This window comes from Spermophilus citellus (genome assembly GCF_964194105.1).
Source record: "Spermophilus citellus genome assembly, chromosome: 10".
Lineage (NCBI taxonomy): Eukaryota > Metazoa > Chordata > Mammalia > Rodentia > Sciuridae > Spermophilus > Spermophilus citellus.
Window position 1 is genome coordinate 31,109,029 of NC_138197.1, and position 14,416 is coordinate 31,123,444.

The 14,416-nt window shown below is 40.5% G+C and overlaps 1 protein-coding gene across 1 annotated transcript in view; it reads right to left on the bottom strand.

The window, feature by feature from the left end:
• The window catches only part of VWF (von Willebrand factor), a 177,036-nt gene that overhangs the window by 156,078 nt on the left and 6,542 nt on the right, over window positions 1-14,416 (bottom strand). The window contains exons 4-6 of the mRNA XM_081309814.1: window positions 10,959-11,061; window positions 10,454-10,662; window positions 1,827-1,951 (exon numbers count right to left, since the gene is read on the bottom strand). Coding sequence (XP_081165940.1) covers window positions 1,827-1,951; window positions 10,454-10,662; window positions 10,959-11,061 — 437 coding nt within the window. The remainder of the gene's footprint in view (window positions 1-1,826; window positions 1,952-10,453; window positions 10,663-10,958; window positions 11,062-14,416) is intronic.

Sequence of the window (14,416 nt, forward strand, 5' to 3'; positions counted from 1 at the left end):
AAATCTAATAAGCTCTCAAAGGCCTGCTAACCTCACCTCTACCTAGAGAACAGGGCAGAAAAGAAAGACCCACCAGCCAACAACAGAACTGTAAATTTAGAAATAAAGAGAGAAAGAAATTATTAAAAAGGCCTTGTCCTCCTTGCTGCACGTGACATCTGGGGTGCACTCAGTCTGAATTCATCTGGGTAAATAATCTCTTCTAGAGGAAAGGTGGGTTTCTGTTGCCTGCCCACCTGCATGTGCAGATGTTAGACACCTTGTGTTCCTTCTGACCTCGAGCTGGGCTCAGCTACCTAAAAGGAAACTGGTTATAATTGGAAGGAGGAGAGGAAAACCAGAATGAATTGTGCAGCTTATACCTAAAGTACAATGTGTGCTATCTGCTCTCCCCATTCCCGCTCTGAAAGGTTGGGCACCCTAGTATGACACATGGGACTACTGGAGGACACTAGGAGTCACCTAATAATAACAATAATAATAGCAGCCCAAACAATGAGCCCCGCTGAACAACCTGAAACCATTCAACACAAATTACTTTTCTCTTCCTCCTCTCAATGGCCCTGGCAGGAACAATTCCTAGCCTGTTTTACATAGGGGGAAACAGGTGTGCAGCAGGCATGTGTCTCGCCTAGAGTTACAAAGTCAGTTAATGGCCTGATCCAAACCCAACCCTTAGCACAATGCCAAGCCCAGGGGTGAGAGAAACTCAAGGATCTGTCAAGGTCAAGCTTCAGACTTTTCAAACTGGAAAAAGAGGAAACTCCCTGCTTGCACAGGACAGCACCCTCATCTCAGTTTGCCTTGTTCTGGGCTATGTTCCAAGGGATACAGACTTTCAGAGACTAGCTGGAGGACTAGCACTGAATCACCCAAGGAAAAAAAAAAAAAAGTCTTCAGGAATGTGTTTGTTTACAAGTTGGGAATTGTCTGTATTAACAATTTAGGTGGCTGGATTTAGCATCAACCCAGGATATTTTCCTGGACCTGATAAATATAACTCCTTGGTTCAGAAGTTCAAAATGTTTCAGGAAAATAAAGAAGATCCATTGGATGAGTAACCAACTAATAATGAGACTTTCTCATGCTAAGGGGGGCGGGGGCAGAATTACTTTGTTTCTGGAATAGGAGAGGGTTGACCTTCTCTACTTATGTGTACCTGTGGGTGAATCAGATTTCTACAAGTGAAGGATTCTGTATTAGTACTGGGAGGTCATTACAGTCCTTCGATAACACCCCCTAATTTGTAATCATCCAACTCATTGAATATTTCTTGATTATATACTATCTTCCCAATCCACAGAAACACAGTAAAGAGTTTTAGAACTTAAGCAAACTTAAGAACCTGTGGAGCCCAACTCCTGAAGAGAAACACAAGGACCCACCAGTGGAATAACTTGAGCAACACCTTTTTGCTCTTCTTTTATAGAGAGGCAGAGCAGGACTGCCCTCACCAGACACTGAATACCAGCACCTTGATCTGGGACTTTCTGTCATCCAGAACTATAATAAATAAATTTCAGTTACCTAGTTTCAGACATTTTGTGATAGCAGCATATTTTAAGTATACTGAGATACTCATTATAACCTAATCATTAGCCCAGAACCGTTTGTAGAGTTCCCGGCCAGGAAAGTATTAGATTTGACTAAACTCTAGCCATAGTTAGTTTTCAGTGTAGGAGTCCCACATTGAAGAGCCAAACCAGCAGCACTTATAGGTAAGGCCATTCCTCCCCCAGAGGGAGGGCATGAACCCAAGTCCTGCTGCCTCTTAATTCCAGGAGTCATACATCATCCAGGCCACATCCAGGCCAAGCTATACCCACCTTCTGCATTTCCCCAGAGGAGCTGTTGCAGGGACTGCTGGGAGGAGATGCTCGTTCGCATCGCTGTTCCCCACTGCTCAGAGCCCAGGAGTTGGCAAAAATGTAGGGGTCAGAGGTCAAGGTCCCTGCAAAGCAAAGTTTCAGAAAAAAAAATTACGCTTCAGTTATGCCTGTCCCAGGACTTCTGAGTGAAAGCTCTAGGTCTGTTGTTATCTTGACCTAACTTCTGCTAGATTAAACCAGAGGTATTTGGGGTGGAGAGTACCTTGTGTACAGTGCTCAGTATCGCTCCCCAGGGCATGGACATCAGACTCACTGAGTGCCTAGGGACTGCCTGGCACATGGTGGTGTAAAGGTAAAAATTTCTAAGCTGATTCTAAGCTGCAAAAGTCTGAGTTAAAGTGTAAAAGACTAGGGAATTGTAAAGCTTCTAGATTACAAGGCCTGGGCTAAAAGGTAAAAGTCTATTGTTACAATTCCTCTGCTATCCCCGGAACCTGTAATCTCTGTAAAGTTGTTAGGACAATGCGGGAACTGCCCAGTAAATATCTCCATTGATTCCCTGGTTGTTTAATAGCTAAGGGTTCCAGGTAGCATGGCACGTAAGCATATAGGCCCCAGAACCAATCAGTTTGAATGTGTACCCCGTTTAGAAGTGACCAATCACCCCTGCCCAAACTGTTCCCGCCAATGAATGGACTAATCACGTCTCAGAATTGTTGTTCAATTTTCCCGCGCCTCATGATGATTTGTTCTGATGTATGCAAAGCCCACCGCCCTCTCCAAAAAGTGTACTTAAGCTCTGCTTGACCTCTGCTCTGGGCTCTGGGCTGCTCTCCCTTCTTGAGTGAGCACGGAGCCCCAGCGCGCTGGAACGGATCCCTAATAAATCCCCCTTGCCATTGCATGGAGCTAGTCTCGTGTGGTCTCTTTCTCCGACGCTCCGCCGGACCCTTACATTGGCACTCCACAAATTTCAGTTCTTTTCCATTTGACTTCTCCCATATATTATGTATTGTTTGGTACTCAGATACTCCATACCACACAGGTTTGGATACTTTCTAATAAACCATCTTAAAGAAAGAGGTAGAGAAGGAGCTTACTTGGATGATGAAGCTCCTTCCACCACTCTGTGATCTGGGCTGATCCCATCATCCCATGGAGCCTAGTTCCCATATGTAACTGAGGAGTTGAGGTGGGTGATCTAAGATCCCTGTTAGCCCTGACCACCTATGAAGTTTCACTTCATCAACTAAATCTGGACAGCATAAGGCTGTCCAACATATGGAATTACAAATACTTTTGTTTAGAGAAAACTCTCTGAAAGACAGAGTTAAAGCCAAGCTTGGCAGACTCCCAGAAGTCAGGGAGCAAGGTTAACTGTTTTGGGGACAAATATTGTTGAGTTTTACTGACCAAAAAGAATTAAACTAAATCATCCTCTAAGGATGATTCCCAAAACGTCACCATAGCCTTGATTTTTTTGCCAAAAAATACTACCTTCTTTCTCATAGCCTAGGACCCACTGTTAATTTTTTCAATCTTAAAAGCCTAGAATAAGAAAAAAAAAGATATTTATGGTTGGAACTTCCATTTCCAGCAATATAGCAGATGAGAAAAATCTGAAAACTATGCTAGTAGAATGGACAAATATCATACTGAATTGATGGAGAAGCTTACAAAAATAGAAGGAATTTAAAGAGATGGAAAGGAAGAGGGAAGAAAGGAGAAGAGAGAAAATTAAAAAAATAGAACTGGCAAGTGTTCTGACTTCAGAGTACAAGAGTGAAAGTGGCAACCTTTCCAACCAAGAGGCTGGGGTTTCAACAGCTCCACTGAAGTGGAAGTGAGTCCAGGACTTGCATGAGGTGGGGAGATGGACCCAAGATCCCATTGTAAAGCTGAGACCCTTGAAGCATGCAAAAGTTGACAAGAAGGGCCGGGGCTGTAGCTCAGTGGCAGAGTGCTTGCCTAGCATGTGTGAGACACTAGGTTTGAGCCTCAGCACCACATAAAAATAAACAAATAAAATAAAGGCACCCTTTCCATCTAAAACTACAAAAACATTAAAAAAAAAAAAACTTGACAAGAAAAAAAAAAACCCACTCTGAGAAGCAGAGTGGATGTCTGTTTTCTTGATCTGGTCTCTGGATGGGAGGGAAAAAAAGTCTCCCCTGAAAATTGACAGTGGTAGGAAAGCTTTCATATAGTTGTAAGATTCCAATTTAAACTTCTTGTGATTACTTCTTGTGACTTCACACTGACAAATGAAAATCTTCAAAAGATGAGCTCACAATCCAAAATTATGAAGCACAGTGAAACAGACTGAATGTCAACACATTCCTCCTGCTATGAAAGGAAGCTGAAAGGCTTCTACCCCTCACCCTCACAGGTGCCAAAGAAGATAGGCACAGAGAGTGCCCACTCAAGCCCGTCTAACATAAGCTAAAGAGCTCTACATTATGCATTTCACCTAGCTTTTGTTTCTATAAATTGTAATTGTCTCTGTGAGATGGGCAGAGAGAAGCAATCTAGCTGCTTCTCCCTGGTTTGATAAAACTGAAGTATAAAGCATAAAGTAAGTTCATTATTCATTTTTACATCTTTTGTCTATCTCTTATGTGGACCTCCTGTCGAATCCAACCCATAGGGATCCAGGCAGGCTCCCTGGACTGAGCCATCTGTAACAACAGGAAACAATCCACTATAAACAAGAGTCAGCAGATCCAAAATTTGCATGACTGAGCTCCAAAAAGTTCAGATAATGAAATTTTTATATAGAACTTTTAAAACAAACCTATTTTAGATTATGGCTATTAAAAAATTGAAACTTAATAAAAGAACATAACAAGAAAAAATAACTGAAAAGAAAAATAGATTTACCTTCTAAGATTAAAAGCATAGTCAATAAAATAAAGTTAAACTTCAATTGACAGAATAAACATCATCTGTAAATTAGGCAGAGTGAAGAGAGAATTAGTGAACTAGAAGACAGATCTACTTAGATCTACTTACTACTTAGTAAAGTGGTGACAAAGCAACTTTCCAGGGAAAGCAAAACCCCAGTTTATACCACTTGCTGATTTCCATGGTGTTACCAACATGATGTTACTGAATGTGGAGTTGGGAAGAGATGCACACAATTGGTTCTCAGCAACCACCATGAGTACAGCGTATGACCTAAGTAAACCACCCAAAAAGCAATACAGAAGGATAAAGAGAGATGGAAAAACACAATCCCAGTACTAGATATTTACCCAGAGAAATTAAAGCATATGTCTATAGACAAACCCTATTCATGAATGCCACTTCACACCGATAAGGATGGGAACAAAAAATAAACACTAGCAAGGATGCAGAGAAATCAGAACACTCTGCACTCTTGGTGGGAGTGTAAAATGGCACAGCCACTCAGAAAACAGTATAATGGCTTCCTAAAATTTTAAAGACTAGTTAGATGTAGTGGTGCACACCTGGAATTCCAGAGACTTGGAAGACTGAGGCAGGTGAATCACAAGTTCAAGGCCAGCCGGGGCAATTTAGTGAGACCCTGTCTCAAATTTAAAAAATACAAAGGGCCAGAGATATGGCTCAAAGGTAGAGCATCCCTGGATTCAATCCCCAGTACTGGGAGGAAAATTAAAAACAGAACTACCATATGGATATAATTTATATACAATAAAATTATACTTCTGGGTAGAACCCCACAAAAATTGAAAGCTGGGTCTGAAGGGATACATGTATACCCATGTTCATAACAGCATTATTTACCACAGCTAAAATGTGGAAGCACTCCATCTCCACTGATGAGTGAAAGGATAAGCAAAGTGTGGTATAAACCTACAATGGAATGTTAGACAGCCATAAAAAGAAATAAAATTCTGACACATGCTACAACATAAATGAACCTTAAGGACATTGTGAAAAGTGAAATAAATTAGTTACAAAAAGACAAATACTGCATGATTCCACTTAATAAGGTACTTAGAGTAGTCAAAATCATAGGGACCAAAGTAAAGTGGTGGTTTCCAGGGCTGGGAGGGAAGAATGGGGACTTACTATTTGATGGATAGATTTCAGTTTTGCAAAATGAAAAGTTCTGGAGATGGATAGTAGAGATGGTTGCACAACAATATGAATGTACTTAGTGTCACTGAACTATATACATTAAAATGGTTAAGGGCTGGGGCTGTGTAGCTCAGCAACAGAGCGCTTGCCTAGTATGCGGAAGGCACTGGGTTCTATCCTCAGCACCACATAAAAATAAACAAATAAAATAAAGGCATTGTGTCCATCTACAACTACAAAAAATTTTTAAATGGTAAGATAGTCAATTTTGTTATGTGTATTGTACTATAATTAAATTTGAGGGACATCTGTGCCTTCATTCATAATTCCCCAACACTGGAAACAAAGTATTCTTTGGTGAATAGATAACCAAATTTAGGTACTACTCTTCAGCAATAAATAGGAACAAGTTATTGATACACTCAACATGATGAATCTCTAATGGATTATGTTAATGAGAAGAAGCCAGACTTAGAAGGCTTAATATCATATTACTGTGAAAAGAAGAACTTAAATTATCACTATTTGCAGATGACATGATTCTATACCTAGCAGACCCAAAAGGGTCTACAAAGAAACTATTAGAGCTAATAAATGAATTCAGCAAAGTGGCAGGATATAAAATCAACAAGCATAAATCAAAGGCATTCCTGTATATCAGCGACAAACCCTCTGAAATGGAAATGAGGACAACCACTCCATTCACAATATCCTCAAAAACAATAAAATACTTGGGAATCAACCTAACAAAAGAGGTAAAAGACTTATACAATGAAAACTACAGAACCCTAAAGAGAGAAATTGAAGAAGATCTTAGAAGATGGAAAAATATACCCTGTTCATGGATAGGCAGAACTAACATCATCAAAATGGCGATATTACCAAAAGTTCTCTATAGGTTTAATGCAATACCAATCAAAATCCCAATGGCATTTCTTGTAGAAATAGATAAAGCAATCATGAAATTCATATGGAAAAATAAAAGACCCAGAATAGCAAAAACAATGCTAAGCAGGAAGTGTGAATCAGGTGGTATAGCGATACCAGACTTCAAACTATACTACAGAGCAATAGTAACAAAAACAGCATGGTATTGGTACCAAAACAGGCGGGTGGACCAATGGTACAGAATAGAGGACACAGAAACCAACCCACAAAACTACAACTTTCTTATATTTGATAAAGGGGCTAAAAGCATGCAATGGAGGAAGGACAGCATCTTCAACAAATGGTGCTGGGAAAACTGGAAATCCATATGCAACAAAATGAAACTGAATCCCTTTCTCTCGCCATGCACAAAAGTTAACTCAAAATGGATCAAGGAGCTTGATATCAAACCAGAGACAAGGCATCTGATAGAAGAAAAAGTTGGCTACGACCTACACACTGTGGGGTCGGGCTCCAAATTCCTCAATAGGACACGCATAGCACAAGAATTAATATCTAGAATCAACAAATGGGACTTGCTCAAACTAAAAAGTTTTTTCTCAGCAAAAGAAACAATAAGAGAGGTAAATAGGGAGCCTACATCATGGGAACAAATCTTTAGTCCTCACACTTCAGATAGAGCCCTAATATCCAGAGTATACAAAGAACTCAAAAAATTAGACAATAAGATAACAAATAACCCAATCAACAAATGGGCCAAGGACCTAAACAGACACTTCTCAGAGGAGGACATACAATCAATCAACAAGTACATGAAAAAATGCTCACCATCGCTAGCAGTCAGAGAAATGCAAATCAAAACCACCCTAAGATATCATCTCACTCCAGTAAGATTGGCAGCCATTATGAAGTCAAACAACAACAAGTGCTGGCGAGGATGTGGGGAAAAGGGTACACTTGTACATTGTTGGTGGGACTGCAAATTGGTGCAACCAATTTGGAAAGCAGTATGAAGATTTCTTGGAAAGCTGGGAATGGAACCACCATTTGATCCAGCTATTCCCCTTCTGGGTCTATTCCCTAAAGACCTAAAAAGAGCATGCTACAGGGACACTGCTACATCGATGTTCATAGCAGTACAATTCACAATAGCAAGACTGTGGAAGCAACCTAGATGCCCTTCAATAGACGAATGGATAAAAAAAAATGTGGCATTTATACACAATGGAGTATTACTCTGCATTAAGAAATGACAAAATTAGAGAATTTGGAGGGAAATGGATGGCATTAGAGCAGATTATGCTAAGTGAAGCTAGCCAATCCCTAAAAAACAAATGCCAAATGTCTTCTTTGATATAAGGAGAGTAACTAAGAACAGAGTAGGGAAGAAGAGCATGAGAAGATGAATAACATTAAACAGGGATGAGAGGTGGGAGGGACAGGGAGAGAGAAGGGAAATTGCTTGGAAATGGAAGGAGACCCTCAGGGTTATACAAAATTACATACAAGAGGAAGTGAGGGGAAAGGGAAAAAGAATACAAGGGGGAGAAATGAATTACAGTAGAGGGGGTAGAGAGAGAAGAGGGGAGGGGAGGGGAGGGGAGGGGGGATAGTAGAGGATAGGAAAGGCAGCTGAATACAACAGACATGAGTATGTCAATATGTAAATCAATGTAAGTGTAACTGATGTGACTCTGCAATCTGTATACGGGGTAAAAATGGGAGTTCATAACCCACTTGAATCAAAGTGTGAAATATGATATATCAAGAACCATGTAATGTTTTGAACAACCAATAAAAAAAATTTTGGAAAAAATCAAAACTATAGGAACACGGGAGGAAAAAAGGTCAGTGATTACCAGGGGCTAAGAATTGTGGGTAAGTTCGACTACAAAAGGACATGAGGCATTTGAGTAGTACACACTGAAAGGGTGAATTTTACTGCACCTTAATAGCCATTTTTAAAACATATAATAAATCCAGCTTCATGCAACTTTCATGAGACACATCTAAAACAAAATCACACAAAACAATTGAAAGTACAAAAAAAAAAGATATATCAAACAACCACTAACCACATAAAAAAGTAGAGTATCAATATTAATATCAGGTCTCAAGGCAAAAGGCATTGTTAAAAATGAAAGGAAGTCTAGTAGAGTGCAGCTGAGAATACAGGAGGAGATGGAGGGAAGGAGGGAAAGGGGAGAGATCATGATCTGAAATCAATTTCCATGCATGGATGAGTTGTCAAAATGAGCCCAACTCCTATGTATAACGATAAAGGGCTAATTAAAATATATAAATAATGGGTTCATTATGTAAAGGAGCAATTCACTAGAAAGACATAATATTTCTAAAAGTTAATAGCAAACACTCAAAATGTATAAAGCAAAATTTGACAGAATTACAAGAAATTGACAAAATTTACCAACATTGTAAAAAATATATATACAGCTCTCTTAGTAACTGGTAGATGAAGCAGACAAAAAGTAGTAAACATATAGAAGATTTTAACGTCACAATTAACAAACCTAATTCAACAAACAAATATGGACTCCTTCACCAATCAGAAAATACATTATTTTTGAGCATAGATAGAACATTTTTAAGAAAAGATCAAGTACTAGCTACAAATAAGCCTCCACAAGTTGCTAATTTAATTTAGAAATCAATTTTGTTACCAAAAATTTACCTTAAAAATTCTAAACATTTGGAAATTTTAAACACACTATAGGTTAAGAAAGAGCTCAAAATGGAAAGTAGGAAAATGTATTTTACCACAAAAATTAAACTGTGTTATATATTAAAATAATTGGTGTGGTGTAGCTAAAGTGATATTTAAAGGAAAACTGATAGCCTAAAGTTTACATATTGGATAATAAAAAGGTTGAGAAATCAGTGCTAGAGAAGATAAAAACAAACGACCTTATTATTTTTCACTCTACTGTTTTCTCTGCATGTTTTCCCCTAAATCAGAAGGTAGATACATGATAAGGAAGAGAATAATTTATATACAAAGGTTGTTTTTACAAGGGAATATCACTAACTGAATGTTTATGGAATTAAAATTATTAAAAAGATTAATAGTGATTTCACATCTATATTATCTTCTGTTGCTCACAAGCATACATAAACTAGGCTTTTTGGTGTTTTTGTAGGGATTGAACCTAGGAGAGCTTTACCACTGAACTATAGCCCCTGTCTTATTTTTAAGACAGAGTCTTTCTAAAGCTGGCCTAAAACTTGTGATCCTCCTGCCTCAGCCTCCAGAGTCGCTTGGATTACAGGTATGAACCACCGTGCCTAGATAATTAGCCTTTCTGTACAGTGTGGAGGCTCACTCTATACATTTCATCTATTCAATCGTAGTGGGTTCAGAAGGGTCTACTCAAACCTTCCAGTATTTTCCAACCATCTACCACATGTGATTCCCCCATTTCTATGGGGAATTCAAAATTGAACAAAGTCAGGTTTGAGAGCCTCGAAGTTGTAGGTTGACCAGGGTGTCTAGGCACTGAGGTAAAATATTAACAGAGCAGATTGGCAAAATAAATTGAGGTGAGGTCATGACGAGGCATGAATGCCAGGGGAGGAATATTAGTGAGAGTCTGTAAGTAGGGAGGTAAAAAGCATAACCACACTTTAGGGAAATGGAGCCCAGAAAACCTTACCTTCTTGGGTCCTAAAGTCATCTTCAGCAAAGATGTTAAAGTCACCACACAGCCCACAGGTCTTGTTGAAGTGTCTGTCTGACAGCAGGACTTGAAAGTTGCCGCTGCCATCGATCCTGGCCACAAAACCATAGTCCTCACTGGACAGCTTGTAGTACCCAGCCTCAGTCTCCAGATACAGCCCTTTAGAGGCATAGGGCATGGAGATTCTGGAAAGTAGAGGACATGTTCAGTATTGGGCTTCTCGTGCATTTTTGGGACATCTCTCTACCCTTCCAAGCCCACGCTACAAGGTTCAGACGATGGCACAAAGGGAATGAGGTTCTAGCTCATTCACTTTTTGAGCTGAGGCTGAGGCTGAGGCTCTTGCCCAGCCCTGCTACTCACTTCTGAGTACGTTTTCTTCCTCTCACTGGGCCCCAGCTTCTTCATCAGAAACACGAGGGCTTGTGCCAGGGAATCCCCAGGGTCCTTTCAAATTGGACATTCTGCACTTCTGACTTACCTTTGGTCCCCCTGCATCACAGTACCATTGACAAACAAATGAATGTCAAAAAATTCCCCAAGATACACAGAGAGTCTCACTCTCTTGCCATTTTGGAAGTCCCCTAAAAGAGAAAAGAGGAGTAGTAGTGATTATAACCCCCAAAAAAGTATTAAATGTATTAATACTATTACCTCTATAATCTTTTCTCAGTGGAAAATTCCCCCCAAAAAAGACTTTTAAAATGGGCAACAGAAATCTCCTTTAAAATCTCATTTATTCATTCATCTTTCCATTCATCTAAAAATTCTTATGGGGTGCCTTCTGGATACATAGATCTCAATGGACTCTTACACTTCACAAAAGAAAACTAGAAAAGCTTGATCACTTTACAGTGACCTCAATGATGACTACTAGAGACCTTTTCACAATCTAGATACAAAGATTAGAAAAGCATTCAGCAATTGATCACACTGTCAAGTAGCAAACAGAAGCAAGAGTCCCGGTTGTTGGTAATAGGTATTCTAAAATAATGTCATTTAAAACGTTATCCTGGGGGCTGGGGGTATATCTCAGTGGCAGAGCACTTACCTAGCCTGCACAAAGCCCTGTGTTCCATCCCCAGAATTTAATTAACTAATTAAATATCAATCTTAGGAGAGCCCAAATCAGAATCTCTGTGCTGTTCGTTTAAAATGGAGATTCATGAGCCCCACCTCAATTTACCACATTTGATTCTCTAGAAGTTTAGAGACAGTGTAGATAAATTGCCACCCACAGTGCAGAGAATCTTAGTAAGGATTCAATAAACGATGTGTATTGCCATTAGAGATGTTTGAATGGTCAAACACATCATAAAATAGACTCTGTCGATGGTCCCATTGTGAGGGACAAACGCAGGGACAAGGGTAAGGGCAGCTGGCATGAAAGACAGAAAACTGGTGAGGCATTTTCCATAGCGTTATCAAAGCTTAAGCTTCCACAGCTGGTCTCTGAGAACTGCTTCTTGGGCTGGGCCCTTGTTAACCAAAGACAATGGATTGGCCATAGGGTTGAAGGAGCCCAAAGGGTCAGTTTAGAGTCTGAGTCTCAAGCCTTGGAGACTTAGAACTGGTGGAGGGAAGAGGGGAGATGGAGGGCAGTCAGTGAAGACAGAGGTCCAACAGGGGGGCACAGTATCTTAGAGGTCCTGAGGGTATGGAACACAGGACCCATAATTTCCAGACTAGCCTTGGAAATGATGAAGAAATCGATCTTCTTCTAGGAGGAGCTGGGAGTGTGGGCTCTAATTCCTTAGCAAAAGAGGCAAGGTTGCCTGTGGAACCAAGCTCAGAAAACAGGAAGATCTCTTGATTTGCGGTGTTGCTGCCATGACCAGGACCACTGGTAAGTCCAGTTAAGGAAGGTCTCCTCACTCCCAGCCAGGCAGAGAAGGTCCACAGACCACAGTCTGCAGAACTCCACACCAGTGCTTGCCAGGAGAAAACCGAGGTGTCATATAGGTTAAAGGAATTTTGTCCTGTATTGAACAAAACATAAAGGAGACTATTGGTTTGGACTGAGACCAAACCAAAATGAAGTCACTCATGCTAAAGTTCTATGTCCACCAAACCAAAACTAAGGTGTTTCTCTGGCATTCTGGGAAAGCAGAATGTTGGGGGAGGCCGGCAGGGAGAAGCCAAATCCCCGAATGGGCCAGTTGTAGCTGCTTTAATCTCCACAAGCTAAGTAACTTTGAAAGAGAAAGAACCAATCCACTTTTATTCTCTATTTCTGCTTTCCTCAACCCTTCTGTCTATAAAATCAATTTCTTCTGCTCAGTTCTTAGGAACACTCATTGTAGTCTATGAAATGAAGTGTTAGAATTTTAAAATAGAGCCAATTAAGATCTTTAAACTAAATTTGTTGCAATTTAGTCCTTTCATACCTGTCTAAACTGGGGAGTCTGGCCCACTCTGCATTTTCACTTAGAACAGTTTTTACAGCAAGCAAATCTTCAGAAGTCAAACAGGAAATTAGCCAATGAAAACCAAACAGAACTGAAGTGGTAAATGGTAGGTGAATAGAGGAAATCAGTAACGTCGGAATCTGAGTGGTGGGTATAATAATGTTGTATTCCTTCAACTTTTCTGTATGTTTGAAAATTTCCACAATACAATGGTAAAGTTATTTATTTTAAATACTTCTATTTGTTAATAAACGAACAAATAAACAAGACAGCCTGGTAACAAACTCTGGTTTGCAATGCCTCCTAGGAGTCTTCTAGGTCCCTAGACATGCATACACGCACACGCATGCATATATGCACACACACACGCGCACACACAGACCACAGTCTGCAGAACTTTCACACATCTGCCCTTAGCACATGCCATGAACTCTGAAATGTTATGGATGTTTTCTATTCTTTTCTGTTTAGTTTTTGCAGTGCTGGTTAGGACCATGGCTTGTGACTCAGTTTAAAAAACACTGACCTAGGCTGACCCCATCTTACAGAAGGAGAAACTGAGATTCAGATAGGATTCCACCCTTTCACTATTGACGTTTAGGGCTGGATACTTCTTTGTTGTGGGGGCCATCTGTGCATCCTGACCCCTACCATTGGATGCCAACAGCATGTCACCTAGTTATAATCACCCAAAATGTCTCCAGACACTGCCAAATGTCCTCCAAGGAAAAAAAAAATCACCCCAACTGAGTGATTTTACACCTGAAGCAGAACCCACACCCAGATTTTCTGACTCCAAATCCAATCTCCTATTGCAACAAAGCTACTTAATGGGACATCTGACGGCTGTGGATTCAGTAAGTCACTAATGCACGGGAGAACTCCATATCAACCTCTGTTTTATTTACTTCTTTCCCTTACTGCAAATCCATTAGGAAAATGAACCATTAGAAATGGGCAGCAACTCCCACATTCCACAGACCTCCCTGCTAGCTCTTCCTATCATTGCTAGGTAAGGAAGAGTCTGTGTGTCCATCCAGGAGGAAAAACAACCAGCCAGGCCTCCCCAGGCTCCTGGCCCCTTGAACTCAGTGATAAGGGTGCTGAGTGAGCCAGTTGGCCCCCAACCCCACATGTGGGAGCAAGAGGCACCCTGTACTTTCTAAAGCAAGCCAGAAGCTAGAACTAGGGTATCCTGGGGCTATAGTACAGAACTCGTTAATCTGCATCTCTAACAAACATTCCCCACCCCCTGCCCATGATTCTGATGCAGGTCATCCTCTGTCCACACTTGGAGAACAATGATCTACTGAGACCATGCCAATCTGCTAACTCAGAAACTGAGGTTCCCCCTACAGAAATGACTCAGCCAGCGAGTAGTTGTTTATGGCTCTCCCTGGGTTGATTTGGGAGGCAATCGAACCCTGCAGCCTTGGCTTAGGAAGAAGAGTCTCTACAAGGCAGGAGGAACCAGGACTCTGTGAACTCTCTCTGGATTCTGGGCCCATTGACTAGAAAATGTGAGCTCTGG